This window comes from Leucopleurus acutus, assembly GCF_964270905.1.
Source record: "Leucopleurus acutus genome assembly, chromosome: 1".
Classification (NCBI taxonomy): Eukaryota; Metazoa; Chordata; class Mammalia; order Artiodactyla; family Delphinidae; genus Leucopleurus; species Leucopleurus acutus.
This window is the reverse complement of record NC_139142.1, coordinates 190,778,888-190,798,965: the sequence shown is the minus strand read 5'-3', so window position 1 is coordinate 190,798,965 and position 20,078 is coordinate 190,778,888. Positions and strand designations below refer to the sequence as shown.

The 20,078-nt window shown below is 39.7% G+C and overlaps 1 protein-coding gene across 2 annotated transcripts in view; it reads right to left on the bottom strand.

The window, feature by feature from the left end:
* Positions 1–20,078, bottom strand: part of SPAG6 (sperm associated antigen 6) — a gene marked incomplete at both ends in the record, with an annotated part of 73,635 nt that overhangs the window by 37,502 nt on the left and 16,055 nt on the right. For both annotated transcript variants that reach the window (XM_082846822.1, XM_082846823.1), the window contains 2 exons: positions 13,860–14,043; positions 17,791–17,957. In XM_082846822.1, coding sequence (XP_082702948.1) covers positions 13,860–14,043; positions 17,791–17,957 — 351 coding nt within the window. The remainder of the gene's footprint in view (positions 1–13,859; positions 14,044–17,790; positions 17,958–20,078) is intronic.

The window sequence follows — 20,078 nt, the reverse complement described above, 5'->3', positions numbered from 1 at the left end:
TGCTCTCATTTTCTCAGATTTATAGCGCCTTGGCAATTTATATCTTAATAGCCAAGCTATCAATTCAGCATATCTCTTAGTCTTTAAAGAAAATACAGTCTTTAATTTTTCAAAAGATTGGTAATATCACATTCTCTAAAAGGAAATAATGTTAGAAAATACAGGTTAGTGTCCAACACTTGTTTTCCTTCAATTATTATAATTGTCTTAAAAGTCCCGATCTTGCGTAAACGATTCATTCATTCTTTCGTTAAACAAGTATTAATGGAAGGTTATTATGTGTCAGACTCATTCAACACGGTTGCAGATGACACACTTCTACAAATTAACACTACACTGATTAGCAAATACGTTTCAATTAAAAAACCCAAGTGTGAAATATGAAATACAATGGGAAGTTCACCTATTTATGTATTTTCACTTTTATACAGTTTCTAAGAGTAAAGAATCTGCAGTAAACAACTGTTTAAAAAACAGTTAATATGGGCTTCCCTGGTGGCACAGTGGTTAAGAATCTGCCTGCCAATTCAGGGGACACGGGTTCGAGCCCTGGTCCGGGAAGATCCCAAATGCCGCGGAGCAACTAAGCCTGTGCGCCACAACTACTGAGCCTGTGCTCTAGAGCCTGTGCTCCACAACAAGAGAAGCCACCAGAATGAGAAGCCCGCGCAACACGAAGCCTTCGAAGAGTAGCCCCCGCTCTCCACAACTAGAGAAAGCCCGCACACAGCAACAAAGACCCAATGCAGCCAAAAATAAATAAAATAAATAAGTTTTTTAGAAGTTAATAAACTATTAATAAACAGTTAATAAAACTATTAATAAAAACAAAGTTCTTTTTAAAAAAATTTATCATCTTTGTAATTCCCATACATTTTATGCTTTCCTTGAGTGAGTATCGTATCCTCCTTTTCCTGAACTCTATAATATTAATAATAAAGCAAACTCAGTTCTTCTGACTTGTTACCCATTCCCATCCAAAGCTGTTTTCCATTCTTTCTGGATCAGTGATGCTAAATGAGGGGAAGGCTGGGGAGGGTACCAAAGAAAGGTTTGCCTGAAGGTAATGAAGCTTCCAGGGACCTGGATGGGTCCTAGCAATTTTGTACTTGCAGTTTCATATACCTTACATCTACAATTTATATGGTCCTACAAAACCCAGCTCTGTTCTTGGGTGGCACACATTGTAATTCATAAATGATACTGTTCTACCACTTTCATTCATATATTGGGTATAAGACAGTGTATATAAAGGTAAGAGTATAATAGACCTAAATAATGCACACCATACTATATTACACATTCCACAGGCTATTTCATCCTGCCTCTGTCACTGCTCTTTTTCCTGTGGTATATCCTTCTCCTCTTTCCTACCGTTGCTTCCTCTGGTATTTCTGTGCCAGTCGCTGTTGACGTCTACCCCATAGCCTTTGTCGGTCAGGGCGTGGGCTTATGAATCAATCCTGGTAAATGGGACCTGAGCAGAAGTCAGCTAGAAGCATCTCTGAGCGGTTTTCCTCTGTAATAAACAGAAATACACAGGAGGAAACACCGCCTCTTCTTTGCTGGACATGGGCACATCTGCCTGCAAATGACATCTGGAACTCCTACAGCCATCTTGCAACTATAACAGAAGAAATTGCCAATATGCTGAGGATGGCCGAGTACAAAAATGAAACATCTGGGTCCTCCAAGACACTGTTCAGCTGCATAACCAACCTTGGAACTGCCCTGACTCTTCACTTTGTGTCATGTGAAATAAAAAAATGTCCTCATTGCTTAAGCCACCTGTAGCTGATATTCTGTAACTTACAGCCCCAAACATATTGATACAATTCTGTCCTCTCTCAGGCTTGGTGTATATACTTATTTTCCTCTCCTTTCTGGTCACTGAGTGTTCATTACGTGCTTACTATGTGCTAGAAACTTGGCTAGATCTTGGGGAAGCAGAATAGAGTAAAAACGTTGTTCTGTTCTAGCAGACTCTGCTCAGGGTAAATATGTGAATAGACCACAGCACAGAGTGGAGCTGGGAGTTGGGTGCATGGAGAGTTTGGGGAAACACACATGGGGTGCCGTTTTAGGCAGTGCTTCCCATCCTCCTTCCTGCTCCCCTTTTCTTCTTCTCTCTACTTTTCTACTCTAAAAAAAGTGGTAGTAACCAAAACATATACAAAAATCTGGTACACTTAAAAGTTACTCCCTATAGGAGAAATCTCAAAGAATTCATTTTTAACTCTAATTTGGAAATGAGTCTGGGTTGTTTAATTAATTATTAAACTTAGGAAATCAAAGATTGATATGTACAGATGCTCATAAAAGGTTTGATCAAGAAAAAAAAAAGAGCCAATTAATTTATCTTCAGTGCCTGAAAATATCTTAACCTCATTTTTTTTCCTTAACCTCATTTTAAATTTTAAATGAATCTTCAAAAAAACAAATTTTTTAAAACTACATCTTCTTTTATGCAAGAACATGTGCCATAATCATATACTGTTAGGTAACCAGCAAAGTTAGAAGTAGTTACGCAAGAAATAAAACAAATCAGAGAAAGAAGGCTTTATGTTATACTAACATGCTAACAAGATTTAGATGGGGCTGATGGTACTATTGGTGATATATTTTCTTCTCTATTTGACAAATTTTCTTCAATGCGATGGTTTTTAAAAAATAAAAGAAATATGAACATGTCCTCTGACCACACATATGGCTATTGCTGTGGCTAACCATGCTAACACTCCTGTTCTAAAGAAAAACAAACACTTATTTCTCACTATGGAAGAAAGTTTCTTATTTTTAAACATGGTGGGAATATGTCTCCTTGAAACAAAATATTAGGAAAGAATGCATAATCATTCTTTGAAGAATTACTAATGTATACTAGAAATATTATCCATTTACTTTTCCACACTTTCCCTCATCTTAATTCATGCCTTTATTACAGTTAAAATATTACATTTTTTTAAATGTTAAGGCTTATTCATTTTGAACAATTTTTTAGACTTCAAATTGTCAGTAGAAATAAAACTATACAATAGCACCTTCCTTATTCATAAATAATAATTAAAGTCATTGATTGCATGCATGTAGACAACTGGTATACAGTCCGCAAATCTGATGGTCAGCTGTTTTCAGTAAAGAAATAGCTAGTTCTCTTTGGCCTCCTGAATACCTCACTGCTGAGTGAAGGAATTGAGGCAGCCACCTCTATCAGACCATGACAAGCTCAGTACAACTTTAGATTTAATTTTTAAAACAAAAGGAGGCACAGAAAAAAGGGAAGACATTTAAGATCAACAACATTCATAAAATTACTAGTATCTAAAGCTGGATGAATGGAATATTTAGGGATGACTTTATGTTGACCAGAAGGGAAGAGCACAGAACGGCAAGTCCATCAGCATATAATAGGCACGGCTGTAACACATAAACCTAGGTGCGTCAGGCAAAAGTGATTTTGCTTTATTTTAACAGTGCTCACAATGGCCTTAACCCCTCCTCTTAATTGTTATGGTTAGTGGTTTGTTTAGATCAGGAGTGGTAAACACAGGGCCCAGGCAAGTAATTAAAATAAGTGAAGCCAGCAGGTGTAAGAAAAATAACTGAGTGGGAAGCACAGTAAACTGCAAAACTATATGCACCAGCTACAAGGAGCAGCAACTACTCAGCTTCAGCCCAGCGCGGCCACATAGGAATATAGGCCAACCGTTGTCAGACGCTTGGATTTTTCAAGAGAAGCCAGACATCTGATTTTTAATGTGAAATTGCCTGGTTTTTAAGTGTTGGAAACTTAAGAACACACTGTGTAAGACAACATAGTGCAGGCTAAATAAAACACGTCCATCATTTTACAACCCTAGGCTTAAACCTTACACTTTCTAAAACGAGCTATGGGGACTTTCTGGATGTAGAAAGGTGACATTCTTTCTACATTTGATTCTTGAAGACACACTCTAGAGTCATAAAGGAAGAACCACTATAGTGATTACATAAGAAAATTCAGAGGTGAATTCCAAGAAACTGATGAAAACCTAAAACTTGGCCTGCAAAAAAAGGATTAATCTAAACATATATTATGATACTCCACTAATTTTTCTGCTCATAATGGAGATGTAAGAGGGAAGAATGTGAGCAAAATTAAGTGATCCATCATGAGAACTCATAAAAAGGACTCAAAATGAAGAGGTTCTCCGAAAGGAAAAAAGGAAGGAAAAAATATATATATATATTATATATATATATATAAAATATATTATATATATATATATATTTAGCATACTAATTCAAAAATAATTAGGTAAATCAAACACCTCAAAAACTCTAATTCTCAAAAACTCTAATTCCGGGGCTTCCCTGGTGGCGCAGTGGTTGAGAGTCCGCCTGCCGATGCAGGGGACACGGGTTCGTGCCCCAGTCCGGGAAGATCCCACATGCTGCGGAGTGGCTGGGCCCGTGAGCCATGGCCGCTGAGCCTGCGCTCCACAACGGGAGAGGCCACAACAGTGAGAAGCCGGCGAACCAAAAAAAAAAAAAAAAAAAAAAAAACCTCTAATTCCTTTTAACTTTGTTGCTTTTTAATTTCGTTTTCCAAACACTGCTTTTAACTCACTGGTTTTAAGCCCTACAAAAATTTCTATTCTATTTTTTCATTAAAAATAAAATAAAGTTATGAATCATCATTTCTTTGCATTTAGGTGGCCCTATTTCTTAGTTCAAAGATAGGCTGGGGCTTCCCTGGTGGCACAGTGGTTGAGAGTCCGCCTGCCGACGCGGGGGACGCGGGTTCGTGCCCCGGTCTGGGGGGATCCCGTGTGCCGCGGAGCGGCTGGGCCCGTGAGTCATGGCCGCTGGGCCTGCGCGTCCGGAGCCTGTGCTCCGCGATGGGAGGGGCCGCGGCAGTGAGAGGCCCGCGTACCGCAAAAAAAAAAAAAAGATAGGCTGGTTTTGCATCTGGCTGTAAAACACAGCTATATCACTTCAAAACCTTTGTGAAATAAAACGGGTTAAAAAATACATTTAAGATTTGGCTATCACTTATGATGTCAATCTTATGTTATATAATCATCCCATTCAACCAAATTTTTCATGATTTGGTGAAATTACAGTAAAAACAAATATGGAGGTGTAATCGCCAAAACTGGTTATATACTGACCATACGCCAGTATGATTTTAGGAATGTCACTTTTAAAGTGGAAGAAATTTGTCTAGAAATTTGTCTAACCCAGCTGTTTACAACTGGTTTAGTTACCTACTGCTACACCAAACTTAGCTGCTTGAAACAGGAAACGTTTATAATCTTACAGCTTCTGTAGGTCAGGAATCTGGGAGCGGCTCAGCTGGATGGTTCAGGCTGTGACCTCTCACTACGCTGCAGTCAAGCCATCAGCCAGGGCTGCAGTTATCTGAGGCTTGACCGGGATACACTGGGTCTACAGGATCTTCTTCCCCGCGTACCCACGGGAGTTGGAAGAAGGCATCAGTTCCTCCCCATTTCTGGGCTCTTTCGTAGGTAGCTCATGATGAGGCTTCCCCCAGAGTGAGTGATCCAGAGGAGAGAACCCAAGACAAAAGCCATAGTCTTTTATCATCTAACCTCAGAAGTGACATGCCATCACTTCTGCTATATTTCATTGGTGCAACGTGGGCGGAGACTGCACAGGGATGTGACTAGGAAGAGGAAGGCGTGGAAGCCAGCTACCAAAAAACCTTTATTCTACACCAACACATCTGAGAGAGGCAATATCCTTCTATAGGTAATGACGGCTCACTAGAGCTGTAATTCTGAGCTGAGAAACTGATATCTCCAATCGCATGTCGGAGTGAGAAAAGGTGGCGGGAATTTGCATATTATTATGAAAAAATCTAATGTATGATTTTTATTTATCCCCCGCTCCCACAAATGTCATTTTTCCTACCCATTATCTCCACGCCACCTCTTTCCACCCCATCTCCAGAGCCATCGGTCTAACCCTTACATATGGATTGAGTGTCTGAGAGATGTTAACACACATACATACATATGCTTTGAAGGTTAAATAATTCTAGCTTCTTTAAAAAGTCAAGTGAGTCAAATAAGCCATTGATCTGGAGTTAACGGGGCCTTAGTAAGAAATTACAATCAGCTGGATGGATGGCGCACTTATGCAAGGCTCAAGTATAAAAAACAGCTTCAAAATACGGAAAGGAAAAGTCAAGAAGTGGAGACGAGAGAAAGAGAAGGTGGGAAGTGGCAGAGTTGGGTACGGCCTTGGAAGAGCATAGGTAGCATAAGATACAAAGCCATTTTTAAAACCCTGATTTTAGCAGCTTTTAGTTTTATACTTTACTCAACAGCTGAGACTAAGCTGAATTGGAAAAGGCAAAGTTACAGAGAGGGTCTGGAGTGCTCTTGTATGAAGAAAATAATAAATTACTTGGAATCAGCTTTTTACAAAATACGCTTTTTGTATCTAGACATGTTTCCATTCATTTCTACTTGCTTTATATAATATTGCAACAATCGTAGTTTCATTCCACCTACAATCTGCATTCTGCTGGGGGGAAAAAAAAATCCTTAGATGGCAAATGCAGATTTTATTATTCAAACTTTCGAACTTCACTGGCATTTGTTCTTTGTTCCAGCCCAGTTTTAGGCAAGTCCCTGCCTTCGAGGAGCTCAGGCTGACGGAGGAGGCTAAACAGTAAAGGGTTAGCAGTGCCCCAGTGGAATTCTCTGCAAGAACACACAAAGGACAGAAGAAACAGAAACGAAGCACTGGATGGTTAGAAAGTTTACAGGGTGTTTTTATACAAGTGGTCCCCGGTCAGCAGTTCTCGGGGTGACTGCCTCTGGGTGGTTAATGAAGCTACCTGTGGGCCTCCACTGTCCACTTATATTCCTGAGGATGAGCCAGCCCAACACTGTTAATAACTGCATGATATCCCACTCAGTAAATATTCCATAATTTACTTAACCTCTCCCCCCCACCCCAGCTACTCAGGACACTTAATTGTTTTGTTTGCTTTGGGGCTTTGCCATTCTTAAGTTCAGTACAGTGAACTTCCTTGTGCATTAAGATTACGTTTATTTATTAGTTATCCATTGCTACATACAAAATGACCCAAACTCAGCAGCTTAAAGCATCATTCCTTATCTCATATTTTCTGTGGGTCAGGAATCCATGAGCAGCCTAGCTGGGGGATTCAGGCTTGGAGTTTCTCATGAAGTTGCTGTCACACTGTCTGCTGGGGCTGCAGTCATCTGAAGGCACAACTGGGGTAGGATCTGCTTCCAAGCTCACTCGTGTAGCTGTAGGAAGCTCCGGTTTCTTGCTGGTTGTCAAAGACCTTAGCTCCTCATGACATGGGCCTCTCCACAGGCTGCCTGAGTGTGTCCTCATGTCACAGCACCTGGCTTCCCTCAGAGTGAGTGATGAGAGAACCCCACAACAGAAGGCTCGATCCTGCAGAGCTGGTCACCTACTCTCAGAAGTGACAGACCATCACTTCTGCAGCATTCTGGTGGTAACACAGACCAATCCTGGTACGATGTGGGAGGGGACTGTACAAGGGTGAGAATGCCAGGACGTGGGATCTCTGAGGGGCATTTGGGAGGCTGGCTACCACGGGTCCTACACTGATACAAATATACTCTACAGGTTAGACAAACATACACACATTCACACATATGTGTGTGCACGTATGTGTTTAGTTAAGATAGAGGCACAGAGGTGAAGGTCCTGAGGGGAAGAATGTTGACATTTTTTGAGGTTCTTGATATTTTTAGATTAAACCACATGAAACTGCTATTTTTGTTAAGTCAAAACCAATCAAATATAGGTAATTTCATAAGGTCAACCTAATATGACTGCAATATTGTTTTCCAAAGGGGGTTATCAGTATGTGGCCCCATCAGCAATGTGCGAGCCTGGTAGTTTGGCCACTTATAAAGTACATTTCAGCCCTTACATCAGTAAGTGATTGCTCCAAGTGGACTCATCATTTACTTCTCCCCAAATGGTAAGTTTAGTTCCATATTCCTTAACTTACTACACATGTACTGCTCAGTTACACTGATTAATAAGCATGAATATTAAGTGTGACTTTTTGAGACCACAGCATCACCACTACATTGCCTTTTTGTTTGTTTGTTTGTTTGTTTTTGTTTTTGGGGGTTTTTTTTTTGCAGTACACGGGCCTCTCACTGTTGTGGCCTCCCCCATTGCAGAGTACAGGCTCCGGACGCGCAGGCTCAACGGCCATGGCCCACGGGCCCACCCGCTCCGCGGCACACAGGATCCTCCCGGACCGGGGCACGAACCTGCGTCTCCTGCATTGGCAGGCGGACTCTCAACCACTGCGCCACCAGGGAAGCCCTACATTGCCTTTTAACAACAACAACCCCCACCCCCACACACACAAAACACAGAGTACAGGCACAGGAACTCTAAGTCAGTGCTGTGAGATGGGAATGTGAGCCACGTATATAATTTAAAATTTTCTAGGGAATTCCCTGGTGGCGCAGTGGTTAAGAATCCACCTGCCAATGCAGAGGACACGGGTTCGAGCCCTGGTCCGGGAAGATCCCACATGCTGCGGAGCAACTAAGCCCGTGCGCCACAACTACTGAGCCTACACTCTAGCCCGCAAGCCGTTAACTACTGAAGACCGTGGCCCTGGAGCCTACGTGCCACAACTGCTGAGCCTGCATACTGCAACTACTGACACATGACATAGAAAAGAATCAGGCCAGCGTGCTCTGTCTGGATTTCTTCCTTACATTATCTATTTGGTAAACGGGTTGTAATCTACTCGATGTTTCTGTAGTATCAGAATGAGCCAATTCCTGCAAGCACTGCTCATCTGTGGCTGCAGCAATCTCCTCTCCTGACTGCTACTGAGCTGGAAGGGAAATTTCTCATTTGATTTAGGATATAAATGATATCCCTGAGAGAAAGAATAGTCACACATGTGGAAACCAGTCATCAGGGATTAAAAACAGAGGTATCTGGCAAGACTGTCAGATACTACAAGGAGCTTAAAATGAAGAACGATGAGCTTTCATACACTTGCCTTTCTCACATTATAAAAAGGAAGACTCTCTGAAGGGTTCTGAGTAATTGCCAAGCAGTTCTGCCATAAATGGCTGTCTGACCAGAATAAATCGTTTAACCTCTCTATTTCAGTTTCCTCACCTATGATATGTTAATATTATATATATATATATATATATATATAATATAATGTGTTAATAATTAAAATGTTTTAGAACACCTAATCAAACGTATTCCTCTTTGCCAGGACTGAGAACAGCCAAAGTTTATTCTGAGACAGCAAAGGTTTACAGGAGGCAAAGTTTACAAGAGACAGAATTTTTAGCTAAAGCTCCTAAACAAACACTGAAAACTTAGTTTTCAGCCCAAATGTGGAAGATCTTTCCTACAAAACACTTACGCGGCCCCTCCTTCCTCAGGCTGCGGCCAGGCCGCTGCTCTCACCTCTGTCCCAAGTACTCTGATGACTGCCACATGCTGCGCTCAAGTTCGCTGGCGGCGCTCCTCCACGAAGCTGCTGTGCCACCGGCGGGCGCAAGGCCAGAGCCAGGCTGCCAGGCGGAGCGAGGAAGGAGGGCCCTGAGCGCGAGGAAGCCCCCGCCTGGGCCCTACCGGTGGGAGCACCGCGGCCGCAGAGCCCACCGCTCCTCCTGCCTCGCCCCCTGTAGCTCCAAAAGTAAGCCCAGTCCTCGGAGAGAGTGAGAGACTTGACACCGATTAGGTAAAAATGTAACCAGAATAATTCTGCTGAGTGGGAGAATGTAGCAAGACGGAGGAAGAGGGACAACCAGTCTGAGAAGAATTCTACCTCGACCTTTATTAGGGAGCCCAGAGTAGAAAGAAGTAGCTTATTTATCTTCCGAGTAAGAGGTACATATTATCAATTGTATTCCGTACCTGCTGAGTCAAGCGTGGACATTTAATGAGACGATTTGCCCCGAGTTAAAACCACCACCACCACCATTTCTGGTGGATAGCCCCCAGTTTCCCTTGGTTATCTGTAAAATGCTTTAAAATCTATACATAGAAGTAACTTTCAGAAATTGCATTTTTCAAATAAGGAAAAGTCAGATGATGCCCATAGATTTCCCTCTTCTACTAATTCTACGCTTACTTTATTTCTGTTTCCTATACACAAACGTTTTTCCTTAAAGGTTCCTTTCTTATTGCACTTAAAGGTACATATTTTTTGCACCTCCTTTAAGGTTTATATTTCTTAAACTATCTAATCAAACAACTTACCACGAATACCCAGAAGAAAACACTGAATGAATCCCTTTAATCTCAATATATTCCATTTTTAAGAGATCACCAAGAAAGAAATCAGGTTATTTGGAGGTAAATCTTCTATTTTCACTGATATTCAGGATGTGAATGATGACTTACTGCTTACTAGATAACAATTCCCTTTCCTTCTGAGAGATCTATGCAGTAATCTCTTCTGGGAGCTTCTGGGTCCCAAGCCCCTAACTACTGTGAAATATTGAAATTACACTGGGAATTCCATGTGGGAGCCAGATTATAGCCAAAAATTGGAATAGAATCCCAAAGACAGAGCCTATTTATGAACTATAATCATTTAGCCTCAGGTTCAACAAAAGGGAGGTATGGAAAGGTTACCTATGGGCACCTGCCTCAGAGCATATCTGCATGGTTGTCCTCAAAGCTCTTTTGCACCACTCTTTAAAATACCCATGTTACAATCTGTTTGCCGTGAAGTCCTCTGACAGTAAAAAAAAAAAAAAAAAAAAAATTACTAAATATACTCATGTAGTTTCCCCATGATAACCAGCTTCTGATTTAAAACACTGCTTTAGTTTTCTCAATCAACAAGTGTTAAACAATAGTCTTAAGGTGAAGCTACTTGGAAAACCAAAATCCAGATACTAAAGAAATAATTTTCATATACCAATTCTGAATCATTCTAAGCAGAACAATAGTTTTCTTTCTCAGTTTACTTTTATATCATTTTATTATTTTGTCTCCAATAGTGTCACCATTTAAAAACCAAATTAAAGGACTTCCGTGGTGGCGCGGTGCTTAAGAATCCGCCTGCCAATGCAGCAGACACAGGTTCGAGCCCTGGTCCGGGAAGATCCCACATGCCACAGAGCAGCTACGCCCGTGTGCCACAACCACTGAGCCTGTGCTCTACAGCCCGCGGGCCGCAACTGCTGAGCCCGTGTGCCACAACTACTAAAGCCCACGCACCTAGAGCCTGCGCTCCACAACAAGAGAAGCCACCACGATGAGAAGCCAGCGAACCGCAATGAAGAGTAGCCCCCGCGCACCGCAGCCAAGAGTAGCCCCCGCTCACCACAACTAGAGAAAGCCCGTGAGCAGCAATGAAGAACAAACACAGCCAAAAATAAATAAAATAAATAAATTTAAAAAAAAAACAAATTAAACATAACCATGGGACAGCCACTTCCTGTTTCTGTTTTGAGTTTCTTCTTCAAAACTCTTTCAAGGAGTGCTTAATGAAACTGTATGGTACAGGGGTTGACATCTGGCTTTGGAGTCAAGACAGATTTAGACTCAAATTTTAGTTCCACCGTTAACATGACTTCAGGTATCCTAAGTTCCACTTTCTTCCTCTTTTTAACAGGGAGAGTAATACCTACCCTAAGTGTATCTGTAGCCAAAATGAGATAATATCCTAAAGCATACTGCACAGAGCCAGGCACACGGTAATTACTTGATAAACGGTAGCTATTATTTTATACATGCACACACACTGAAAAATCTGGAAAACAAATTAAAAACATCCTTAATTCTATCACCCTAGTAGCACAAACATGTACGTCCTTGTAATTTACGTCCACATAAAAATTTATTTTTATATTATTATAATTGTAATGTGCAATTTTGTCTTTTTTTTCACATTATAATCACTTTTCCATGTTATCATGTAGGATTCATAATTACCTTTTATTTGTTGAGTGAGATTCCATTAAGTAAATTACTATAATTTAACCACTAAATTCCTGCCAAATATTTGAGGGGTTTTGATATTAGAAATAATACTACAATAACATTTGCATGAATGCAGCTTCTTCATTCTGTGGGATTCTTCCCTTAGGAAGAATTCCCAAATCAGGCTTTCTAGAGTAGCCATGAACTCTTTCGTGGCTTAGATTAGTTTTGCCAAATGCCTTTGCACAAGTTTCTACGATTTGTAGTGCCTCCATCAGTGGGCAGAAACATCATCATGCCCTCTCAGACCTTCAGTATTAATACAGTATTCATACTTTGCATTTATTGATTACTTACCATGTACCAAGCATTGGTCTATCTCATCGTCCTCACAACGAATCTCTGAAGTAGTACTTCCTCTCTTGCAGATGAAGAAGTTAAGTTTCAGAAAGTTTAAAAGCCATGTCCAAGGTTACACAGCAACTAAGTAGTAGAACTTGGACTCAAACTCAGATCCTGTCCTAAGGCCACAATGCTCTTAACCACTTGGTTATATTTCTGCTTTACTCTTTTTTCCCCCCAAATAATAACAGGTAGGAAAAGATACTTTCACTGATGTTTTAATATGCAGTTCTTTGATCACCAGCAAAGTTTACACTTTTACATATGTTTGTCTTAAAACTGTTATTTTCTTGTTGTGTTATTTGTTCATACTATTTAGCAACTTCTGTAAAGTGGTGGGAGCAATTTTGTTCCCTATGTATTTTTTACTGAGCAGGTGTATCAGCACAACCTTCACACAAGAGGCCCAGGCCCCTTCTTTTTCTTTTTTATTTTTTTTTGCGGTACGCGGGCCTCTCACTGTTGTGGCCTCTCCCGTTGCGGAGCACAGGCTCCGGACGCTCAGGCCCAGCGGCCATGGCTCACGGCCCAGCCGCTCCGCGGCATGTGGGATCTTCCCGGACCGGGGCACGAACCCGTGTCCCCTGCATCGGCAGGCGGACTCTCAACCACTGCACCACCAGGGAAGCCCCTGGCCCCTTCTTGATGGCTTCATTGAGCTCAGTTTAGAAGAAAAGGTGCTCCTTCTCTTTCTCCTCCTTCCTGACGATTATGGGCTGAATACAAATATGTTCTAGCAAGTTACCACGCCCATATCTTTTCAACAATATTCACTCATACAACATGGCTCCTGGCTGGCTTGGAACATCCTACCATAAGCGAGAGTGAAGACCCAATGTCCCCTGAGGGGTGACAAACTCAAACAATTTTGTAACGGAACCGATTTACCAAGGTCCTTGAATGTAATCAATATCTCATTCTCCCCACATCCCCCTGATTCCCTTTCTGTCTTCAAATTTTTCTTTTGCTAACTAACATAAAGACTGAAATGTATAGGTTTTTTGGTGAATTTGTGATCCAAACAACTTGGCCATCATTCGAAACTTATCTCCCATAATATATAGAAATATCATTAAGACGTCATATCTGGGACTTCCCTGGTGGCACAGTGGTTGGGAATCTGCCTGCCAATGCAGGGGACACGGGTTCGAGCCCTGGTCCGGGAAGATCCCACATGGAGCGGAGCAACTAAGCCTGTGCGCCACAACTACTGAGCCTGCGCTCTACAGCCCTAGAGCCCACGAGCCACAACTACTGAGCCTGTGCTCTAGAGCCCATGCTCCGCAACAAGAGAAGCCACCGCGATGAGAAGCCCGAGCACCACAATGAAGAGTAGCTCCCACTCGCCACAACTAGAGAAAGCCCACGCACCACACCAAAGACCCAATGCAGCCAAAAATTAAAAATTAAAAAAAAAGACCTCTCATATCTATGGTTTACTAAGCAAAACCAGATTTACCTAATTAATCTAAACTTTAACAATCCTATTTTATTATAAGGCCCGTTACCTGCATTATGTCTTGCAATATAGCCAAGTGCCCAGGCTGCAGCCTCTTTGACTCCAGGGTCAAAATCTTCCAAGCATATCACCAGCGTATCCAGTGCTCCACAATCCACTATCGCCTGAGCTAGTTGGGGAGAATGTTTACCAACTGCTCGTAACACAAAGGCAGCTGCTTTCTTGTAAAAACGCTACAAGGATAAATAGACAAAACTCAAAGTGAATTGAGCTAAAAGTTAAAATAGACATTGATATATTAAAAAATATATGTCATTAAAACATTAAAACAATGTCATTAAAACAATGTCATTAAAACAATGTCATTAAAATGACATTGATATATTAAAAAAAAGCTCAAAAAATAAATAAATAAAATAAAAAATAAAACTAAGAAAAAATGCTCAACAGCTATTAAATATAAGAGATGAAAAACATCCTGCAATATCATTTTGATTTTTTGATGTTTCCCCCATTGCTTTTGTTCAGTTAACTGAACTGAAAGGATTTAAGCCTTAAAATACATTTCAAATGTTTTACTCTGAAACATGCATTTGGAAATTGTATAAAATAAAATATAAACATTATATTTCCTACAAATTCATAAAATAATGAGATTTCATGTTTGTGCATTACAGTGAAAGGTATTTGTTTGCCCTATGGGAACTCTTAGATTGTTAGCGCATGCAACTAAACTGTCACCTAACAAATTCGTTTCCTTTACTTGCCCTCAGTCTCTAAGCATGACCTCAACTAACCTTTCTGGTGTCCCACGTTATCCTGAAATAACAACTATGTTCTGAGGCTCCCTTAGCAATCATCAGATAAACATAAAGGCAAAATATTCATGATACATTTTAAAACTCCTCCTGGCAAATAAACCAGCCTGACAGTGCGTTGTTATTTATCCCTTCTTAGAAATGTTTTTTTACAAAGATATAAATGACTTACCATTATGTGAATTTCAAGTAACACTTCATACTTATAATATGTTCTACGTGTAAATTTTATCAGATTAAGAAATAAAACTGAAACACAAGACTAACCTGTTTTTCTTCATATTGCTAAAAAAAAAATTAGATGTAGAGGAAGTATTTGGCTATAACACTCCCTGTTTTATGGTTAGCATAATGACACAGTAACAGTCTCCTAATTCTATCTTTCATTAATAGAGCCCAATTAATGCCCTATTTTAGATTCTAAGTTTCTATTTCTTTACAGTGACTACAAAAAAAAGCGACTAGATGACTATAGCATCTGTTTTGAAAGCATTCTATTTATGCAGGCTAAAATATTAAGATTCAATAAAAAATTATGTGAGAGAAAATACATCAAGTATACTTTAAAATATTATATCTCCAAAATCAGTATATACTGACAAGATAAGAAATATGCTATGTTAGTAATGATGTTTTGACTTGATATATTTCTTTAGTTTCTTAAATGTCAACATATACAGGCATTAAGATATTTGTTATAAAGTCTAATTTTACATGTCAGTAACCAAAAATCTCCTACTTTATTATAAAAATTAGAATAGTTTTAGAGTAGCTTCCCATAGATTATTTTCTCATAATTGTGGAAAAATAACGGTGACACATTTCTTGTCATTACCTTAAGCTAATTTGACTTTTTATATTGCAGAATTTTCAAATTCACACTTTACTGGGCATCAATAGTCAATACTAACTACAGTGCCTAGAATATCACTCTCTGATCTCATTCCAAATCCCTAACTCTCTTCTCTCCCAGAATTCCTCACCAAAAGAATTACCCTTTAAGAAAAAAAAGAAAAAAAAAAGGAAGGAAAAGCAAAACCAGAGGACTTTGTACCTCATAAAGAAGATATTAAATCTCCTGGGAGAAATGGGCTAAAGGCCTGGTAGGGGAAGGAGACAGAAGCCTGTGAATGATGCTTCACATTCCCACTTTCTCCTCACCTCTGCCCTAGAACTTTCTGTCTCTTTACAGCTAATGGGTACTCATTCACACTTAGAAAACTTCTGTTGAGAACCTTCTATGTGAGACACCAAACACAGACCCTGCCCTCAGAGGAGGTGAGTCCAAGCATTTGATGATAGAAGGAATGCCTACAAGAAAAATAAAATTTCTGTAACTCCTCCTAGGGATAAGACAGTTATTAGCAAATTACTCTCCAATCTAAAAAAATAAGGCACATTTTTAAACAATTAGGATTTTTTTTTCTGGTAAATACACGTAACACAAAATTTACTATTTTAATCACGTTAAAGTGTACAATTCAACAGCATTTAGCGCATTCACAATGTTGTGCAACCACACCTATCTAGTTCTAGAATATTTTCATCACTCCGACAAGAAAGCTCCCACATGCTAAGCAGCCACTTCTCACTCCCTCCTCCCCCCCAGCCTCTGGTAACCATTCATCTGCTTCCATCTCGATGGATCTGCGTATCCTGGCTATTTCATATAAATGGAATCATACAATATGTGGCTTTGCCTGGCTTCTTTCTGTTAGCACAAAGCTTTCAAGGTTCACCCATGTTGTAGAATATATCATGATTTCATCCCTTGTTATGAACTGATAATATTCCATTGTATGGATACACAACATTTTGTTTATCTAGTCATTCTTTTGGCTATCGTGGATAATGCTGCTATGAACATTTGTGCACAAGTTTTGTTTGAACACCTGTTTTCAATTCCTTCAGAAACATAACTAGGAGGAGAACTGCTGGGTCATATGGTGATTATGTTTAACTTGCTGAGGAAGTGCCAAACCGTTTTCCACAGCAGCTGCACGATTTTACAGAACTTCTCCACACCTTCACTAACACTTTTATTATTATTTTCCTTTTTTTCTTTCTCTTATTTTTTTATGGCCATCCTAGTAGGTAGAGTGCTATCTCATTATGTTTGGTGTTTTTTTTTAAGATTTGATTTTATTTATTTTTGGCTGCATTGGGTCTTCATCGCTGCACGCAGGCTTCCTCTAGTTGTGGTGAGCAGGGGCTACTCTTTATTGCGGTGCACAGGCTTCTCATTGCAGTGGCTTCTCTTGTTGCAGAGCACAGTCTCTAGGCACACAGGGTCAGTAGTTGTGGCTCGCGGGCTCTAGAGCGCAGGCTCAGTAGTTGTGGCGCACAGGTTTAGTTGCTCCGCGGCATGTGGGATCTTCCCGGACCAGGGCTCAAACCCATGTTCCCTGCATTGGCAGGCGGATTCTTAACCACTGCGCCACCAGGGAAGCCCCGCCCCCATTTTTAAAAATTGTATTGTTTGTCCTTTGGTTACAACAAATAAGAATTTAATCTTAAAGACATGTCAAGAAAGATACATACCTAGGTTATGATAAACTAGCAGGATGGAAAGAACAGTCCAAGACCCTATGTAGAGGAAGATCCTTAACTATTGTTAGAAACATAGAGGGAACCAGACAGGATGAAAAAAACAATGGAGGCGCTCTTATATGGCCCTTAAAGGGGCTGACATGCTTTCATACTTGGAAAAAAATGCTTTGTCAAACCTTCCATTACATGTATTCTCCTTCCTTTTGGATGCTTCTCTCCCCCTTGCTTCAAAGCTGTCTCTTATATTGTCCATTAACCAGATTTCACCATTGTATATAACTTATTTGCCCAGGGCTCCATACACCTTTCTAAGACTGATCCTATAACTTGAATAAACCCATGCTGAGATATACTGCTTTACGCATAATTCCATTAAAAATTATAATATGTTTTCTCCTTATATTAACAGTAATGGAGAAAAGCTGTCTATCAGCCCCAAAGTAAAATACACTAAAAGTATTATTACATGCAGTTCAAAGAATTGAAGGTTGTATTAACATCCTAATAATTCTATGCCTACAAACTTGCAACTGTACCCAAACTATCAATTGTTTTAAAAATCCAAAACAAACAAACAAAAAAACATATAACTTAGTTTTTAAAAATTCTTACATTCTGTTCTGCCAGTGAATAAACAAGCTGTGGAAGAATGTTGCCCTTCACTACTGCTTCTGCTAGGTCATCATTATAATTAGCCAGTCTCCCCAGAGCCAAAGCAGCAGTCTGTTGAATTGTTGGGACCACATCCAGAAGAAGAGGCCTCAGCAAAGACATTACACCTAAGTTATGAGAACAGAAATCAGCAAATTTTAAATTAAAAGGCAAGCATACCATTCAGCATATACGCAGATAGGAAGATTCAGGGGAATATATCAGTAAAACAACAACAACAAAATCATGCACTAAAAACTAATGGGATATCAAGCAGCATCTAACTGGCTAAGGCACAGAATAATACAACCTGTAATTATCAAAGTAGCAGCTTAGCATGGAAATAAGAAAGGCTTTGGAGAACCAGAGTTTAAATCCCTGATTTGGCAAACACTAGCTGCGTGACGTCACGAACGCAGAGAGAGGTTGTAAAGCACAGAGTAGAATGCCTACCTAGCACATGGCAGGGAGGCAGGTGTTGGGGAGCTGGGTCCCTCCCACACAGCCTTTGCACATCCTATCTTTCAGGGCTCAGTTCAGTCCTTTCCTCTCAATCAAGTCTTCCGATGTTTTTTTCTCTGATTCCAACTGATCTTTACTTCAGGGCTAGGTGAGCTAGGAGGGCCATTTGGCTAGGGCCTCCCATTCATAAAGGGCTGCAAATTCAGATTTCTGACATTATCTCCAAATAAATAAATCACAATACTAGCTCTCATAATATTCATTCTAGGCTTGAATACATAGTAGGCATACCATCATAACAACAATAATAAAAGTAGCTTATATTATAGGTTATTTTGTGCATGCATTGTTTTAAGAACTTATTTTCCATATTAATTCACTGAACTCTCATAACAAACCTAGGAAGTAAGCCCTATTATCACATCTATTTTATAGATGTGGAAATGGAGGCTGAGAAAGGTTAGGGAAATCCTCACACAATGGTGGAGCAACGTTAGCAATTCAGACATTCTTTTTTGATACTTACTAAACAAGTAACATGTATGGAAAATTGAGGAGGTGGGGAAACATGATTGCATTTGGGCCATTTTACTGGATACTTCCAACTCTGTATTAACTTTGCCTTACTATAAAATATGCAAAATAGTCAACTGTTATTTGTACTTTAATGACGATGTTTTAGTCTAAGATTACAAAAAAGGTAATGACGAGAGTTCAAACTAGAACAAGTTTAGAAATTTGACTTGCTAAACTTAATTTACAGCAGGCTATTCAACTTGATGTTATTACAACTTTTCTTTAAAAACATACCCCAGTGACCTATAAAAGCAAATACATATTACCAATATTCTTTTATAATGTTATATCCAGAAACATGTGAAATAGAAAGAAAAGGAAAACATTTACAATAACATATAGGATTAGACCAAAGTAAGATAAATGGTACTACCAAATAACATAAGCAGAGAATAATGATGCTTATCACAGAAACATTTAATGATGAGACCTGTGGCTTTTCGCAGTTCCCAATTTCCTTTAGTGATCATTTTTACATCTAAGTTGGTTTGGTTAGATCATTTTACAGAAGGCCACCGTTGCAAGGCTGCATCCCACTCAGGCTGGTTAACTTTGCAGGCACACAAAGTGTGCCTAGGCCCCTCCTCAGGCCTAGGCCACAGCTCATGTTAAACAAATCAGCATGTCCATGTGCATAAGTGTTGCTTATATTATTCTCTATACTTTTTTAGAGAGATAATTTCTGTAATATCTCACAACAAAAAGTTTAATGCACAGAATAAGGTATTAGAATGACTACCAAACGTTAACATGGGTTCCTTCTAGAAAGTTGAATCTAAAACAATTTGTTGATCTCTTCTTTGTAGTTGCTTTATTACTCAATTTAAGTTTTTTAACAGTGGTAAAATATACATAACATAAAAATTACCATTTTTACCATTTTGGGATGTACAATTCAGAGGCATTAAATACATTTACAATGGTGTGTAATCATCACACCATTGAACCATTAAACTGCTTTCCACAGCGGCTACATCATTTTACACTCCCACCAGCAAAGTACAAGTGTTTAAATTTCTCCCCATCCTCACCAACACTTGTTATTTTTTTTTAGAATAACCATCCTAATAGGTTTGAAGTGGTATGTCCTTGTGGTTTGATTTTTATTTCCCTATCACCAGTGATGGTGAATGTGCTTATTGGTCATTTGTACATCTTCTTTGTTGAACTGTCCATTTAAGTCCTTTGCCCATTTTTTAATTGGGTTGGTT